Source organism: Ptiloglossa arizonensis, chromosome 1 (assembly GCF_051014685.1).
Source record: "Ptiloglossa arizonensis isolate GNS036 chromosome 1, iyPtiAriz1_principal, whole genome shotgun sequence".
Lineage (NCBI taxonomy): Eukaryota > Metazoa > Arthropoda > Insecta > Hymenoptera > Colletidae > Ptiloglossa > Ptiloglossa arizonensis.
This window is the reverse complement of record NC_135048.1, coordinates 35,811,484-35,827,400: the sequence shown is the minus strand read 5'-3', so window position 1 is coordinate 35,827,400 and position 15,917 is coordinate 35,811,484. Positions and strand designations below refer to the sequence as shown.

Sequence of the window (15,917 nt, the reverse complement as noted above, 5' to 3'; positions counted from 1 at the left end):
CTCTTAAAATTCGAACGATTGTTTGATTTCAGATCAGAGTGCCGTTGAAAGTGAACTTTTCGGTCAGGTCTAAAGACGTTTCAGTGTCGATCACGAAAAAACACCTAACCCTCGGCATAAAGGGCCAACAACCGATCATCGATGACGATTTTCCACACGAGGTTAAAGTCGAAGAATCCACCTGGGTGATCGAAGACGGGAAAGTGATGTTGCTTAACTTGGAAAAGGTAAGTTCTGTGCAGGTAAGCGCCGGTGCTGCGCTTTCTCGTGACCTCTTACTCTCCGATTTGCGACCTTGCTGGAACGATGATTCCACCGATGAATTCTATCATCGTTCTAGCATCGATTCCGGCCGTAGATATCAATTACGCGATTTATTAGGGGGCCTGGCCCTGAACGATCGTACGAATAGTTCGCCGAAGGTCCAATCGAGCCACGACCGCTTAACGAGCGAGTGTTTACGTAAAACTTAATCGACGGGATTCTTTCGATGTCATTGTTGATATTTCCTTAATCGTTTAGCGTATTTCTTTCGCTATTGATCAACCGTTTTTCGGGTTGCCGTTCGTTTCGTTTGGTCATTTATTTATTCGGAGATTCGTGGTTCGCGAATCTTAGCAAATTTTGTACCAATAATTCGATTGGTTTGCACCATCGATATTCGAAACGAGAAATTAAATATCGAGCGAAAGCGATGGAAATAAATTGAAAATTTATCACGATTAATTTTACAAAGTGTTCGTTACTCGGCAGATCGAAGAAATCTAGCTTCGCGTATATTTTGAAAATTATGTCTAATTAAAGGTAGAAGACCCGATCAAACGCACAGACATACGTACTTTTCTCCGACAAAATATCTTCGATGTTTATTAATACCGTGCATAGTTTCGTACGATACACAATTAGAATTACTTCGCCACGGTACATTGCCAAACGTTTTCGTCGATTATCGTGTATTCGGAACAAGCATTTCCAATCGATCGAGTACGATCGAACGAGCGCTTAATGTTCTTGGTAAAAAAATAATTAGACAGCTAATATAAACACTTACTAATGTAAAGTAATTAAATTTATCATTGATCGTACTGCTAACAACTAACAGTACTGACTAGGGTCTGAGAGCTGTTTCGCAACGACAAAACTAAAAGTCACTCTTCTCTCAGGTAAACAAAATGCAATGGTGGGCGCACGTAGTGACCAGTGATCCGGAAATCAGCACGAAGAAAATAAATCCCGAACCCAGCAAACTATCCGATTTGGACGGTGAAACCAGAGGGCTGGTGGAGAAGATGATGTACGATCAGAGACAAAAGGAGTTAGGCCTGCCAACGTCCGACGAACAAAAGAAGCAGGATGTCATTAAAAAGTACGACCAACGTTTGTAGTTGCGTGCTCGTGAAATTTCGTAAATTTCCAACGCTATAGACATCTAGAAGCGATTCGTTTTATGTTCCAGGTTCATGGAGCAACATCCTGAAATGGACTTCTCCAAATGCAAGTTCAATTGAGACCCTCCAGTCTGACTGATCAGCAGTTGTTCAAGGTGTCGTTATCCACTGAAAAGAAACGAGTATATCGATGCATCGTCCGTGCCAGTAAAATTCAGTGAAGTTTTTACGCATCGTTAATTATCACCGTTGCATTTGGACGTTTTTTGCACCTTTTTTTTATACATTTGCTGTTCGGATCGGCTACTATAGCGAAAAATGACACCGTAATTCTATAAGGTTTACCGTCGCCGCGAAAGGTTCCTTTCTCCATTTGTTCGCTCGAAGATGTCTTCTCTTCTTGTCTGTTCTAACGTTTCGTTTGTCCGATGATTCGAAGAACGAGAAGTAGATAGAGTCGAGTTGCACAAATTGAATGTCACAATTTTTCACATTAAGTTTCGTATAATTGAATAAAGAATTTAAAGTAAAAAATTTCAAGACCGTATAAATCTTTCCACCTCGATGAAAATACAGTTTTCTCTCTCTCTCTCTCTCTCTCTCTCTCTCTCTCTCTCTCTCTCACTCTCTCTCTTCGTCAGCCTCTTTATCTTATCGAGTTCTATGAAACGATCGTTTTTAATAGTATACAAAGCGATGTTAACGCATTTAGAGACTATGGGTAATAAATGGCGTTAGTTTTAAGGGAACACAGAATCGATTCGGATGCTCTGAAATAGTTTCAATACTTGATATTGGTGGATTAAATTTACGACGAATATTGTTTTCAGGGATGTAAGTTTAGGAATAGCTAACACAGAGTACAGCACTTGGACACTAAGGCACATGGGTGTCCGTAGTTTGTTAAGCGAACTCGTCGGTTTCCTTCATCACCCTGGTGATCCATCGAACGTAATTGGATAATCTAGCGTATATTCCGAACTTTCCACGTTTCCCGCACCCTTCGCCGAAACTGGTAATACCGAAAATAGTCCACGGGTGATCGAGTCTTCTGGGATCTCGGCAAAGAAGCGGACCTCCGCTGTCTCCTGCGCACGAATCCATTTTACCGCGACGATAACCGGCGCAGAACATATTGTCCGTGATTCTGTAGTCTATGTATACGTCGCGGCAGGTTTCCGAAGACACTATTGGTATCTAAACAACAGAACGAATCGAGAAATTCCTTTCTGTAGTCATCGAGAAGAAATCGAGAAAAAGTACCACTTTATGGCTCGATTTACATATTCGTTTAAAAATGAAATATCGTTACGAGACACGATGATGCATCGATATGACGTACCTGAGCCTGATGGAGAACGTCGGTTCCAAAGTCGTCCGTGACTCGCGATTTCCCCCAACCAATGATGGTGCACAACTGATTGGCGGGTAGAGGTTGGTTAGGTGCAGGAAGACAAGCGATTCCTCTCGTGGGAGAGGCGGTTAACGCGACTGGAAGACGTAGCATCGCTATGTCATTGTCGACGGTGTCGGCGTCGTACTCGGGGTGTATCGTAACTGAATCCACCTGAACGAAAATCGAAACTTTATCAACGAGACGCCGAACTCGCGTTTAAAGACCACTTGACCACCAAAAAAATTAAAAACAATGCGAAAGCCGAACAATTGCTAGATATGTAAATGTTTACGATTCAACTTTTAATCTCCGTGTCAAAATATCCCCTCTAATTTCAAAATATTCCTCGCATATTTAATACAGTATTGGTATATCGGAGTGGCAGAGTGCCCAAGTACTTTGAAAGTACAGAATTTGGGTACCGGTGTGCCGTGCTAACGAAGCAGCGTACCAGGACATTAAAGTATTTATACTTTGGAGTGTGTAATCATCGAAAGGCTAAAGTACTCGGAGTACCGAACTTTCAAAGTACAAGAACATTAAAATATTAGAGTACCAGTGTATTCTGGCGAGTAATAAATACCCTCAACTCCAATTCTGTGCCCTCCTTTACCGTCAAATCGTGTTCCCCTATACGAACGTAAAGACGTTTTCTGATGCAATGAGCCGCGGTCAATACCCATCTCGGAGAAATCAGAGTGCCCCCGCAAAAGGCCTCCTGCAAGAATATTTCTTTCAATGGGAAATGTAAAGGAACGTTGTCGCTGGTCGACGTAGAGTTTCTCAACGTTAAAGAATTTACACGAAATCTGTTCAACACGGCAACCTGCCAGGGCCAACTTCCACGAGTCGCTGGACGTCCACCGATGATCCTCGTGAAGTAAGACAGTCGAGAATTCTTTTGGGTATTCGCGAGCCCGCATTTCCAAGCGTGCGAACTCTTCTCGGGGATAAAACTGTCGACGGTGTTGGGATTCAACTCGAACTCGTCCAATACAATGTCTGCGAGTAGTCGATGCGATACATATTCTAGAAAATCGAGCGAGTTATTTGTCAATTGCCGCGAACAAACTTACCGTCACCGTCCTCTTCTCGGCTTCCCCGGATTTTTCGATGGATCCATCTTTGGCAGAAGCTACCCTCTACGTAACAATACGCGGTCTCTCTTATAACGTCGCGTCCGCAAATTCCAGGTTTCTTACACCACCTTTGACGATTTAGCCGAGATTCAAAATATATCGTATACATATGTACGTACGTACGTACGCGTACGCGTACTCGATACTCGATACTCGATACTCGATCGAAATTTCAAGGCCGACTGGTGTCGAATTTTAATAATTTTACCTGTGACGTTGAGTGGTGCACAGTCTCGTGCAAGGTGACCATTTACTCCACTTGCCGTAATGCCCTACGGATTTCTCTTTAACGTCCTTGCCTCTTCGTTCTCCCTGTCTGGGCTCGGCTTCCTTCTTAGGCAGCTGATGTACAAAATTGAACGAAAAAAAAAAAAGAAGAATGTGCCATTGCGAAGTAGAAATGTACCACAACGTTTTACGCAGCCAACGATAAGATGAAATTCTCGGTTCCGAGCAGTTTAGCGAAGACGCGTTCGTCCGATTCGCAAAAATACGAAAATAAATAATTACTCAAAGACAAAAGTAATTCGCGCGTAAAATCTTACCTGCACCACATGGAACTTATCCTTTCGCCGATGACCTCTCCTCTGTCGTTGCTTGCATCGCCTCCACCTACTGTTTCCGTTGTGACGACAGGTGCGTTCCTCCTATTCGGTAAATCGTTTTAAATCCTGTAAGCTCGCTGAAAACGGCGACTCGCGAGATAAATAAGATTCGTTTCGATCTCACCCTGTGTATCGTGGTCCCACATTTCTGCTTCGCTCGACACCTTCGAACCCGATTCTGCGTGCAGTGACGATCGCACACCGACCATTCGCTCCAGTTCGTAAAGAACGAATGTTTCGTGGATCCTGAGAAGAAGAAGAAGAAGAAGAAGAAGAAGAAGAAATAAGAGAATCGTAAAGGGTGATTTTACAATACACACGGTATCGTTTCGTGTCGTCGCGCTGTGTTGGAAACTACGATATTTAACGAAAAGAACTTACGGTTTTTTGGCAATTGTTCCGCGATAGAATTCTGGACGGCCACGTGTATCCAGGTTGCATTATTGTTCCCATCGGTGACGAGTGTTCCGTTTCCGGTCTAAATTGGCACAGACGAAAATGTAATTAATCACCGATTCCGCAAAGGGGAATCGGGCGGTAATTCGTTCGAAAAATGGGAAATATTCCGGAGTTGGATGAGAGATCGAGGGACGCACACGTGTATAAGTGATTCCGCGACGGAGACAGATCGATGGATAAAAAGAACCGAGATCAACAGCTGCGAACCAAAGCAACGAAGGCAACGCGTCGCAGCTGATGCCGATCGCGTCGAGTCCAATTGAACGCGTTAACTATAGTACTGCGACGATTTTCTTAATTGGTACCAGGAGGCGCGACAGTTTCGAACCGAAAGGCCCAACGGTCTCGATTTCCCCGAAAAAGCCTACGAGTAGAACCCGGCCCGTCGGACGGACGGAATCGTATCGCTGGTTCGAGCCGCTGACAAACCGGAGAATTTCCTCGTTCCATCGAACAAAACCTTAACGAGGCATCGTTCCGCGCGCAAATGTTCCGCCACACGCCGCCGAGGAATCGGGGGGAAAAACCGTGAAAGCGTAATCGCGTCTTCGGCGCGGATCGTTCGCCGCGAATAGAGATCGCGGCAAAAACGGTCGGACAATTACTCGTTCTTAAGCAAAGAGTTAATAGACCGGTCCTTGCCAACGGTGCTCGCGACCGGCTCGATTATTGTCCAGCATTCCCCAAGGCTGTAACGTTCAGCACGCGGCACTAAACTCAATTTGCCGGCTCGTAAATGGTCTAACCACCGGCGTCGGTAATCGCGCGTTACACAATGTCACCGTGTACGCGGACCTAGGCACCGTGAAATTACAGTCGCGAGCCTTCCCTTGGGTCTTCGCGAAGATTTTCGATCGAGGAAAATGGAGCCGGCGCGGCATCGCACCCTCCTTTCGACGGCCCACGTCGCTCGTTATCCTAGACAATGGAGAGGCGAAACTCGCGACGGTTACCTCATCGAGGTCGGACGTCTTGAGAAATCCGAGACCGAACGGCCCCGAACGATCGTACGACGATCGTACGACACCGACCGCGTTCGTTCCGCGGGAAACTCTCGTGGAAAATCGGCATTCGCCTTTTAAACGACGCACGCGCGTTCTCGCTCGATCTACGAAAAATCGATCGGACTCGCGGATTTCGGAAGCGTCGATGCTACCGAGAACTCGCAAACGCGATTTTATCGCACGAGGTTCGCGAGTCAACAATTTCGTCGTTCCCTTCGAGTTTACGATCCGGTCGGCTCTCTCCGCTTTCCCGCTCCCCGCTCCCCCTCGCGCTCGCGCTCGCGCCTTGAATCCACGGTGTACGAGAGTTCAGGGTTAACGATGTTCCCCTATTGCGCGATTAATTGCTCCGTACTCGGTGTAAAAAAGGACAGGTTCTGGGTTAGGTCGATTTCTTTCCTTCGCGCGAGTAGTTTACGAACGTTTCGGCGAACTCTCGTGGGAATTCATCGTTGCCCTCGAGAACACCTCGAAGCATCGTTCGTGAATCGAATGGTAATCGCGGCGTTAAATTTCCAACGATCGCGTGAAAATGAATCGAGAAATCGCAAACTCCGTACAATGGTGGGACTTTTCGTGTGCCAAAAATGTTCGATTTTCGGTAACGGGTTAGTTTTCGATCGTCGAGAAAAGGTTTCTCCTGTCCGCAAAAGTTTCGCGGAACGCGCGAAAGATCGTCGAAATTCGTGCCATCGGAGCCCTAATTTGTCGCTTGCCTCGCGGACGACGTCGAAAGGGAAGCAAAAAGAGGAAAGGAAAAAAAAGGGAAAGTCGGAACGAAGAGAAGGAGAGGTAGAAGAGGAGAGGAATTTGTACGCGGTGCGGTGGACATGGCCAAACTAGGCCGAAGTCCACGGTGGCCGCAAAAACCGCGTGCCGCGTAAAGGGGAAGTAATTCCGGGGGATGAACACGGAGGGAAGAAGGTATCGGTTCGGTCGGTCGGAGGTGTTCGACAAAAAGCTCGTATCGTTCCGCAGGGAGACGAATCTCGAATCCGTGAAAGCCATTTTACGGAAGGTTGAAATACGTCGTAGAGACACGGGCCATTACGAGCGGTAAAAGTTGCGCGTCTCGACGCAGCGTTCCGAGAATTCCCGAGGGCCGTGCCGCAAATGATTCACCGGCATTACGAATGCAGCTTCGATACCGTTTCGCGTTCGAATCGCTGCATCCCTGAACGGCACCCCACCGAGTCGCGTTCCGGCGATGGTACGTCGCGTTCGCCCGCGCTCACGATTCTTCGTACCGTTTCTTCCCGCGTAACTGTATTTGACCGCAACGGGCGTTCGCAACGATATTTCCGATATTATCGGGAAAAACGCGGCAACGGGCGTTCGAATACGATTCCCGTTTTCGATTCGTTCCAACGATTTCTCGTACACGCATCGAAATCGTTCCCCTCGAAGGATAAAACGGCCGAACAACGATGACACGATTTTCGCTCGAGGCGGCCGACGAAGCGGTAACCCGTCGCAAAGAAGGTTCGATGAAAAGAGGAGGCGGGGGTAAAAAAAGGGATTCTCGAAGAGGAACGGAAAGAAGGGCCAGCGCCGAAGAAGATGGATAAGGTTCGGAAGCAATGACATTCGTTTCGCGAGCTGACGCCCCAACTATACCGTAGATGGTAGCGCGGTCGGAGTGGCCGGAGTCCGAAAATGGCCGGAGATTTCTTCGACGGTGGACTACCATGGATTCGATACGGGGGACTCCCGGTCGATGGAACGCTCGCTATGGCGAGATCGCGGTCTGATTTATGTCCTCGTGCGAGCGATCCGAAGGCCAAGGTCCTCGTCCACCTACTATGGTCAGGATGACGTCTCGGACCGCGGCGCGACATCGCGTAAATCGTCCCGCGTATCTTCGCCTCGTGAGAATTCCGCGAACGAACACGCCGCGTCGTGCGCCGTACACCGTCATTTGCTTTCCACCGTCGATTATTCCTCGCCGGAACCCAACGTTTCACGGAAACGGACATTCCCGGTATTTCTCGAACTTTCGAAAGTTTCGAAAGTTTCGAAGGAGGTTCGCTCGGCTTTGCGAGCAATTCCGAGGGAAACGCGATCGTCGGTAGGACTATTTTTCGGAGAACGAGGACCGAGGGTCGGCGAACGCCGAGCTGCGACGGTGGCTTCGCGGTGGTTCGAATCGCTCCCACGAACGCATTTCGCGCTCCGACGCGGCTACCGGACCACGGATCGCTTTACGCTTATCTCGCTCTTCCGCGAACGGATCGACCGTTTTACCAAAGAACGCGGGAAATATGTCTACGTTTCGTTTCCAACGAGAAACGACGACGCTCCGTCGTCGAGGCGAACGATCGGAAAAGAATCGAACGACCGCGAAGGGACTCGGAGTTTTCCACGGGAATATTTTCTGGAAATAGACCGGACAAAAATACGCGGCGTTCCGATCTCGATCGCCGTTACCTCTGTTCGACTTTCTTTCGCGAGGCTGCGAAATCGTATCGCGTCGCATCGTTCGAACTCGTCACGGACGCCTCACGTGTCGGAAGAACGTCGCTCGTACGAGACTCCCACGGAATTTATCGCGCTCGCGAGCCACGGTAGTACCGCGCTCCCTTGTTTATCGCGTCTCTGTCTCTCTCTTTCTCTCTCTCTCCTTTTTCGCGCAATATTTTAACGCCTCGATGAGATCACCGCGTGATTTACCGACTATCTCGTCTCGAACGAGGAACGCGACGCGATTGTCCTCCCGTTGCGACCAAATCCGACGAAACGGGTCTCCGCGATTCGCAAAAACCTCGGGACGAACGAAATCGGGAATCCGGGCCACCGGGATTCGAATCGAATCGCGACCGTACGAAAATCGAGATCGACGAAACTCGGCTTCGCGTCGCCCGTACTTCCACGAACGATCGCTCGACTTCCTCGAAGGGAATCGAGGTAAAAATAGGCCTCTTTTCCAAGAGAGTCCGACTCTCGCGTTTATTTTCCCCTCGACGCACCGGGCAGTCGCACGACGCCCCGTTACCGATCGAACTTTTCATCGACCGGACTGGACAACTTTTCCGTTGGAAGATCAACGAAGGTTAATTCGCGGGACTAGTATTCGAAAGCGTAAAGCCGGCCATTACGGAGGCTCGAGCACCGGCCACCGGCCACCGGCCACCGGCCACCGACCACCGACCACCGAGAGTAGTTACCCGACGCGCTTCTTCGACGACGGCCGTTAAACGGCGTCGTTTCTCTTTTTCGCGGCCAGTTCGCGCGTACACGTCCTACTCGCGTTTACGGTCGAGGTTATTTCCGGATCGACGTCTCGGCCGTCGTGGCACCGCTTCCCATCGCGTTCCTCCTCGTTGGGTCGCTCGAACGGGGAAAGACTACCGAGGTCGAAAGTGCCGAAAGAAGACACGAATTCTTCCTCTCCCCTCGGTATCGATCTCGAATCGTCCTCTCCCCTAACGTAAGTTTTACGTTACGCTCGATCGCACGTTTCCTCGTATCTTGGAGAGTCGCGTCGCTTCACGATCGGCCATATTACGGTGGAAATTTGTTCAATCGAGTCCGAGTACTCGCGGTGCGCGAATCGGATGCTCGTCGAGCACGAATCGCCGTGTCGGAGTCGAGCGAAACGTGGTCCGGATTGGACGGACGTGGTAAAAAAGTGGGAGAAAAATCGGACGACGCTCGAACGAAAAATCTCGTTCGCGGTCGATAAATTGCGGGAAGACGAGCTCGACGAGCGAAAAGATGAATATCTTTTTCTTCGAAATTTGTAATCGGAACTCGCGAAACGAGGAACCGCGAGAGCCGTAAACGTACGAGATCGAGGATTCAGCGGCGATCCGTAAGTTCGGAAGGACGGTCTCGAGCCCGACCGAGCACGGCAAAACTGCTCCGTTTGGTAAACACGCCGCGCCGTTCGATTCGCGGGAATCGTTAAATCGGCCGAGCAGAAAACGAGTCGCGTTTAATACACAATATTAATGGGGGCAGTTCTTTGTACGTGGGCAAGTTATACCGGAATAACTCGTTCCGATAGGTACCCACTCCCTGCCGAACGATTGCTAAACCCTCGAGTAAAGGTACAATGTCGCGCGCGTTCCTCACCGATAAAGCTTTCTACCCGTGCGCGAATTCGATCGCTTCGAATCGCGATCGGCTATCCGAACTCCGAGCGATCGACTCGGACCCGTGCCGTCACCGATCTCGAGACCACCCTGCGCCTCGTATCGACTCTTTGAACGCGCTATCGGCGCGTCTCCGAGAAACGCCAATTTTTCGGCTCGCTCGAAATTGTTAACCGATGCGACGCGACGCGACGCGACGGCACGACGAAGAATCTGTAACTCCGATCTCGCTTCGAGGCCGGCTACGGCATTCTAATCGCTCGCTGTTCGCCGCTTCTCCGCGCGCGAGACAATGGATCGGCGATCGCGCGGAATACGAAAAGGAACGAGGAGGAAAACCGATCGGCGGAGAGGGTCGGACCGAGGCGTCCCGGCGATTCGCGAACGTTTTCCTCGTTCGACTCTTTCTCTCGTTGGCGTTCTTCTTCTTTCCTCCCCGTTGCAACGACAACTTTTTACTCGCCGCGAGGTTAACATACTTCCTGCCCTGCAACGGACCGTAATTCCACGCGATAGTCGTCGCGATACTCGGTAAGAAGCTAATCGAGTCGCCTCGAGCGCTCCCGCGAGAGAAAGAATCTCCACGGGGTGCCAAAGGAACGCTCGACCGTTCCCGGTTACACGCGGGACGATGAAAATCGTGCAACGCGATCGACGACGACGACGTCGACGAAAAACCCACTCCGCCGGCTGGTGTTTCTAGGATCGACACCCCGTGAAACGAAACTTTGATCTCTAGCTCCTCTCGCGATAGGTCGATCGTTCGAGCGAAGAAGGAACGCGAACGCTTCTCGACGACCCGTTCCCTCGATTCGGTTTCATCGCAAAGTACCGCTAACGATCGAGACTCGAGTATCGATCAGCGACCGCGTCGAGGAGGCACGCGGGTGTCGGATCGTGCCACGATTTAGCTCGGAAACTTGGAAACCGAAGAGTCGAAGAGGCGAAGCAGCTACGAGAAAACATTTTCGAGCGCGAAGAACGCGGAAACGAAGACCGAGTTTCTTTTCGGACGGCTCTTCGAGGACTCGAAGCGCGCTCGACGCTTTTCCAGCCGCGATCTCGAATAGCGCGATTGCGCGTCGGCTTTCGCGTTCCCGCTCGCGAAGCTTTACGACGGCAATACGAGCAAAGGACCGAGAGAAACGAAGAGGCATCGGTTCGACGTCTGTCCGTTATCTCTACCCCGAGCAACGGATCGAACCGTAAATTGGCCCGTTCCAACGGATAAAAGGGGAACTCGAACAAACGTTCGTCCACCGTCCGATACTCGGCATCTACGGGCTCTTCGGTCCTCGGGACGAGCAGGATTTCCGACAGTCGCGCGATATCGTGTTCACTGGTCGGTCGGTCGGTCGGTCGGTCGGTCGATCGTTCGCCGCGTTCGATGATAACCGAAGGAAGCGATTCGAAGGGGAGGCGAAAACGTCGCGATCGAGACGGAAACGACGTCCTAAATATAAACTCCGAGTGCCGTGGTTCGCGGGGAAACGTTATCGGGAACATCGGTGTCGCGGAACGAAAAAGTTGGCTGCAAGCGTCGAGCTCGTACGGCGCTCTTTGATGTTTCTGGGATCGTGGGTGGTAACTCGAGAGCCGCATCTGCGAATTTCGAAATCGGACCCCGATGCTCCTCGGCGGTGCGTCCTCGACCGTGCACCCGTTTCCAAACGATCGGAAACTTCCGAGGCGACCGATCGCGGTCTTCGAGACCGTTGACGGTACAACGGAACGCGCGCGCGAATTTCCGCGAAAACGGGTCTCGAGGCTCTCGATCGCCCCGCGGACTCTTCCGACGGAATTCGAAACGACCGATGCTTCCGACATCGCCGACACCGACTGTCTCGAAGCGATCCTTCCTCCCGATATTGCGCGTCGCGAGTCCGTTGTTTCGAATTTTCGAACCGTTTCGCGCGCTCGATCGTCGAAATTCGAACAGGAAATTACGGCAATTACAGGATTTCCTCGCGTCGGTATTGTCGAATCCTTCTCGCGTACCCACCGAAACGTTCGGACGAAAGAAGGCAAACTTTCGTCGCGAAACGAAATTCCTCGACATCGATCGCTCGGCGATCTCGCGCACCGACACCGCGTCGCGCAGCGGCGACGAATCGAATTACACGCGAAAACGACGCGTCGGACGAACACGCGCGATCTTACTTTTTCACCGAACGCTCGAATTTCTTCGAACCGTACCGAAGAATCGCGCGCGCGACCGGAATACATCGAGCGAAATCCCGCTCGCGATAAATATCGAAATTACGGCGCGTTGGGCGAGCGTAATATCCTGTCTCGTTTTACCAAACGACTTTACGATCGTCGAGATCGATCCGACCGCGATTCTCGCGTAAGTCGACTCACCGGGCCAATAGTATCGCGGCGGCAAACACGGAACGCGCCGAAACCGTGAAAAGAATTGTCGATTTCGGTGAAACGAAGCGAGACGCGGCGAGGCGAGGCGAGGCGAGGCGAGGCGATGCGAGGCGAGGCGAGGCGAGGCGTGGCGTCGCGAAGCGAGGCGAGGCGAGGCGAGGCGAGGCGAGGCGAGGCGAGGCGAGGCGAGGCAAGGCAAGACGAGACTCTCTTTCGTTTAACGACGTCCCGGATTGCTCTTAATCTTGGCGAAAAATACGACGCTCGCCGATACGCGGGTATCCTGTCTTTAATTGAGCAGATTAATATGCGTCCGATACGCTATCTGGTTCCCGCGATTCGCGGAACTTTTCTTTTTCTTCTGCGTTTATTAATATTTTACGCCGAACGGTTGCTCAATTGCGCGTGCACGGCACGAAAACGATATTTCTGGATCGGATTTCCTCGCTGAAAGTGAAACTAACGAAACGGAGTCCGCGCGAACGCGAGGAGGACGACGACAACGACGGCTCTTCTCTTTATCGTCGCGACTCGGAAGAGATTCGAAAACCCGCGAAAATTGATAAAGTGTATTTAGCGACGAATATCGCGAATAACTGGAATAGGAGGTTACTCGTCGCTCGGCGACGCTTGGCGACGGAACGGGACGCGACCCCACGCGACGCCACGCGACGCCACGCGAGCTTCCGTGTTTCGGCGGAGACACCGTCCGAGGATATCCATCGGTCGGAAATCGAGTACGGTAGAAAGGGTACTAAAGGTACTCACCGAGATGTCGTCGACGCAGACGACAGTTCCGATGATCAGAAGGAGAAGGACGAGAGCGGGTAGCCGGACGATCATACCCGGTGAATCGATGCCTCCCAGTGGGGGCAGCCAGCGCAGACGGTTCGACGACGCCGAGGACGTGCTCGAGGAGGAGGCGGGCCGGTGCTCCTGTCGCGGATGCATCGCTTCATGATCGCGACGTGCCGCGTGCTCGTCCCTTCGTGGAGCCCCGTCGACGCACCGCGGCCGGCTTCGTTTTCACGGTGTCTCTCGCTCTCTCCGCCCGTCTACCTTCCTCCCTCTGTCTCTCCGCTTCCTCCAGCCTCCTCGAGAGGAGGCGGGCGGACGGGCGGGCGGGCGGGCGTGCGCCCGCGCGCGAGCGCACGTGATTCTACGTGCGTGAACTCGCGAGTGCGTACGCACACCGTGCGGGTCTATAAATACGGCCACGACTCCGCGCGAAGAATTTCAAACAACCGCGGCGTAAAACACCACGAGTGGAAGAACTCGGTCTCGAGGAGGGGCTAAAGTCGGTTCCCCCGATGAGGACGGTCGCGCATCGTCCGCGAGGGAACGGGGACAGAGGCGACCGCTTCCCCGGTTTCGTCCGTGCCCTCCTGAAACCATCGATCGGGACCGCCGGATTTGTTACCGACCGTTCCTTCCTTTTCCTCGCGGCCGACTCGCGAGTCGTGCAACTACTCGCTAGTTGCGATCGATCCGATATCGCCGACACCGATCGGCCGGAAGTACTCGGCTGTGTAGGATTACGGTAGGACGATCGTCGAGCGAGAAACGAGGAACCGAACGGGACACAGCTGTCGAGCCGCGTTCCACCGCGAAAAGACACCAGGATATTACGAGCCTTCGTACGTTACGCTCCGATTCTTTATGTAACGCCGCGAAAGTCGATACGATTCGCGACGCGCCGCGTAGCCTCTCCTCTTTCATCGAGAAGCGGAGAACCGAGAACGGAGAACGGAGATCGAGACTCCCGAGCCCGATCGACGAACACTCACCCTGCGTAATCCGACCATCCTACGAATATCCGAATCTTCTCTCGAAAGCTCCCCCGAGTCTCGTATTCGGAATCCACCGTTCGACGACCAACGAAATTCCTCCCTCTTCCCCTTTGGAAGTTTCTTCGGAACTCGCCGCGATTAAAGACCACGTGCGAGCATGGAAAAACGCTCCGTTCTCCAGCCGACGGTGAGATCGTTCCCGTTCGAACGCACCGAGCCAACGGCGTGCCAACGGCCGATATTTTTAGTCCTCCCTGTCTCCACCATCTGTCTTCGAGTTTGGGTTTCCTGGTCGTTTTAGAGACGAGACGTCGACGTCGCACACCGCGAGACAGCGCGGTTTCGTCCCGGCGGCGAAACGAAACGAAACGAAACGAAACGTGACGAGACGAGACGAGACGAGACGAGACGAGACGAGACGAGACGAGACCCGGAGACTCTCGCGAATCGTCCGGTGGCTCGCGTTCGATCGCGTCGCACCGAGATATCTGGCTCTCGACGACTCTCGTGCCGGAGCTTCTCGAGCACACGCACGTGGCTACGGACCGACTGACGAGATACACGCGCGAGGAAGTATCAACGGAGGCTGAGAGGAGTGGCTACCGAGCCAAGCGGAAGCGGAGGGTGATTCCGCGGGAGTCGCGGAGGTGGGGTGGCTGTTCCGCGATACCGGCTACCGTCGGTGGACGAATCTCGCGCGAACCAGAGACGAGCGAACCTTCGGGGATTGAATTTTTCTCCCGGGATCGGTTCATCTTCGATAAGGACACCGCTTGCCCGAACCTCGATCCCCGATGTCCGACTTTCGACCTTCTTCTCGCGGAGCGTAATATCTCGAGGATACGGGTTACCGGCGCCGCTTACGAAACTGCAATAAGAGGTGCGCGACGAAACTGGAAGTATCGTTGCGTTGCCTCTGGAAATAGCAGAGACGATTCGATGACGCATCGTTCGCAATCTTGAACAAACTCTTCGCCATCGAAAGATACATCGTCCGATCGATTTGTCACCCACTCGATACGATTAGCAGCCGCGATGTCCGCAAACCTTTCGAACGACGACGACTCGTTCGGTACGCGGTCGACTTCGCGCAACGAGACGATCCTTAACGCGACCACGTAATTCGGAGATTCGTTCTTCCGACAGCGGTGCGATAGAAGAAAGGACAGAGGAGGATCGTTCGGAAGATTCGTTTAATGACACACGCTGTTCCCTACCGGAGTACCTCTGCGGTCTGGCCACGCCCAACTCTCCACGATGATTACACGAAATTACCCGATTTTTTAGAAAAGAAAAAGAATCGGCTCCGAGCGCGGTCCTTAAAACCCCTGATTTTATAGCAGAAACGAGAAGCATTTCTTCCCTGACCTCTTATTTCCAAGAATCTCGACACTCGAACCGAAATGTTAATCTACTCGAGATTGACGGGCTGAAAATTACAAATACACCTTGCACGCTGTGACGAGAAGCGGTCGTTTTCCGTTTTCGACCGACAAAGCCGACGATCGTTCGAAAATCGAAATCTCGAAACAAACGTATCGCGATATCGGCGAGCAACGTTGCCCGGTTACGCCCGGTTACGTGCCGCGTTCTCGAAACGACCGGCCCACCGACTCTCTTCGAAGAAACACCGAAAATGCGAACAGTGGCCACGTGTCGGGTACGTCTC

The 15,917-nt window shown here is 51.9% G+C and overlaps 2 protein-coding genes across 3 annotated transcripts in view; one reads left to right on the top strand and one right to left on the bottom strand.

Moving 5' to 3' along the window:
- Window positions 1–3,347, top strand: part of Nudc (nuclear distribution C, dynein complex regulator) — a 69,312-nt gene extending 65,965 nt beyond the window's left edge. The window contains exons 5-7 of the mRNA XM_076321897.1: window positions 33–227; window positions 1,164–1,366; window positions 1,457–3,347. Of these exons, the coding sequence (XP_076178012.1) occupies window positions 33–227; window positions 1,164–1,366; window positions 1,457–1,508 (450 nt within the window). The 3' untranslated portion in view covers window positions 1,509–3,347. The remainder of the gene's footprint in view (window positions 1–32; window positions 228–1,163; window positions 1,367–1,456) is intronic.
- On the bottom strand, window positions 843–14,399 carry LOC143152116 (plasminogen). Of its 2 annotated transcripts, XM_076321850.1 has the most exons (11): window positions 14,246–14,383; window positions 13,227–13,843; window positions 4,910–5,006; window positions 4,653–4,774; window positions 4,469–4,570; window positions 4,132–4,265; window positions 3,861–3,991; window positions 3,587–3,786; window positions 3,368–3,502; window positions 2,731–2,955; window positions 843–2,585 (listed from the first exon to the last, which is right to left on the bottom strand). In XM_076321850.1, exons 2-11 carry the CDS (start codon window positions 13,407–13,409, stop codon window positions 2,292–2,294), a joined length of 1,623 nt encoding a protein of 540 aa, XP_076177965.1. In that variant the 5' UTR covers window positions 13,410–13,843; window positions 14,246–14,383; the 3' UTR covers window positions 843–2,291. The 2 variants fall into 2 exon arrangements, with proteins under 2 accessions (XP_076177965.1, XP_076177974.1); XM_076321859.1 differs by lacking the exon at window positions 13,227–13,843 and having other exon boundaries at window positions 14,246–14,399.
- Between the last annotated feature and the right edge of the window lie 1,518 nt (window positions 14,400–15,917).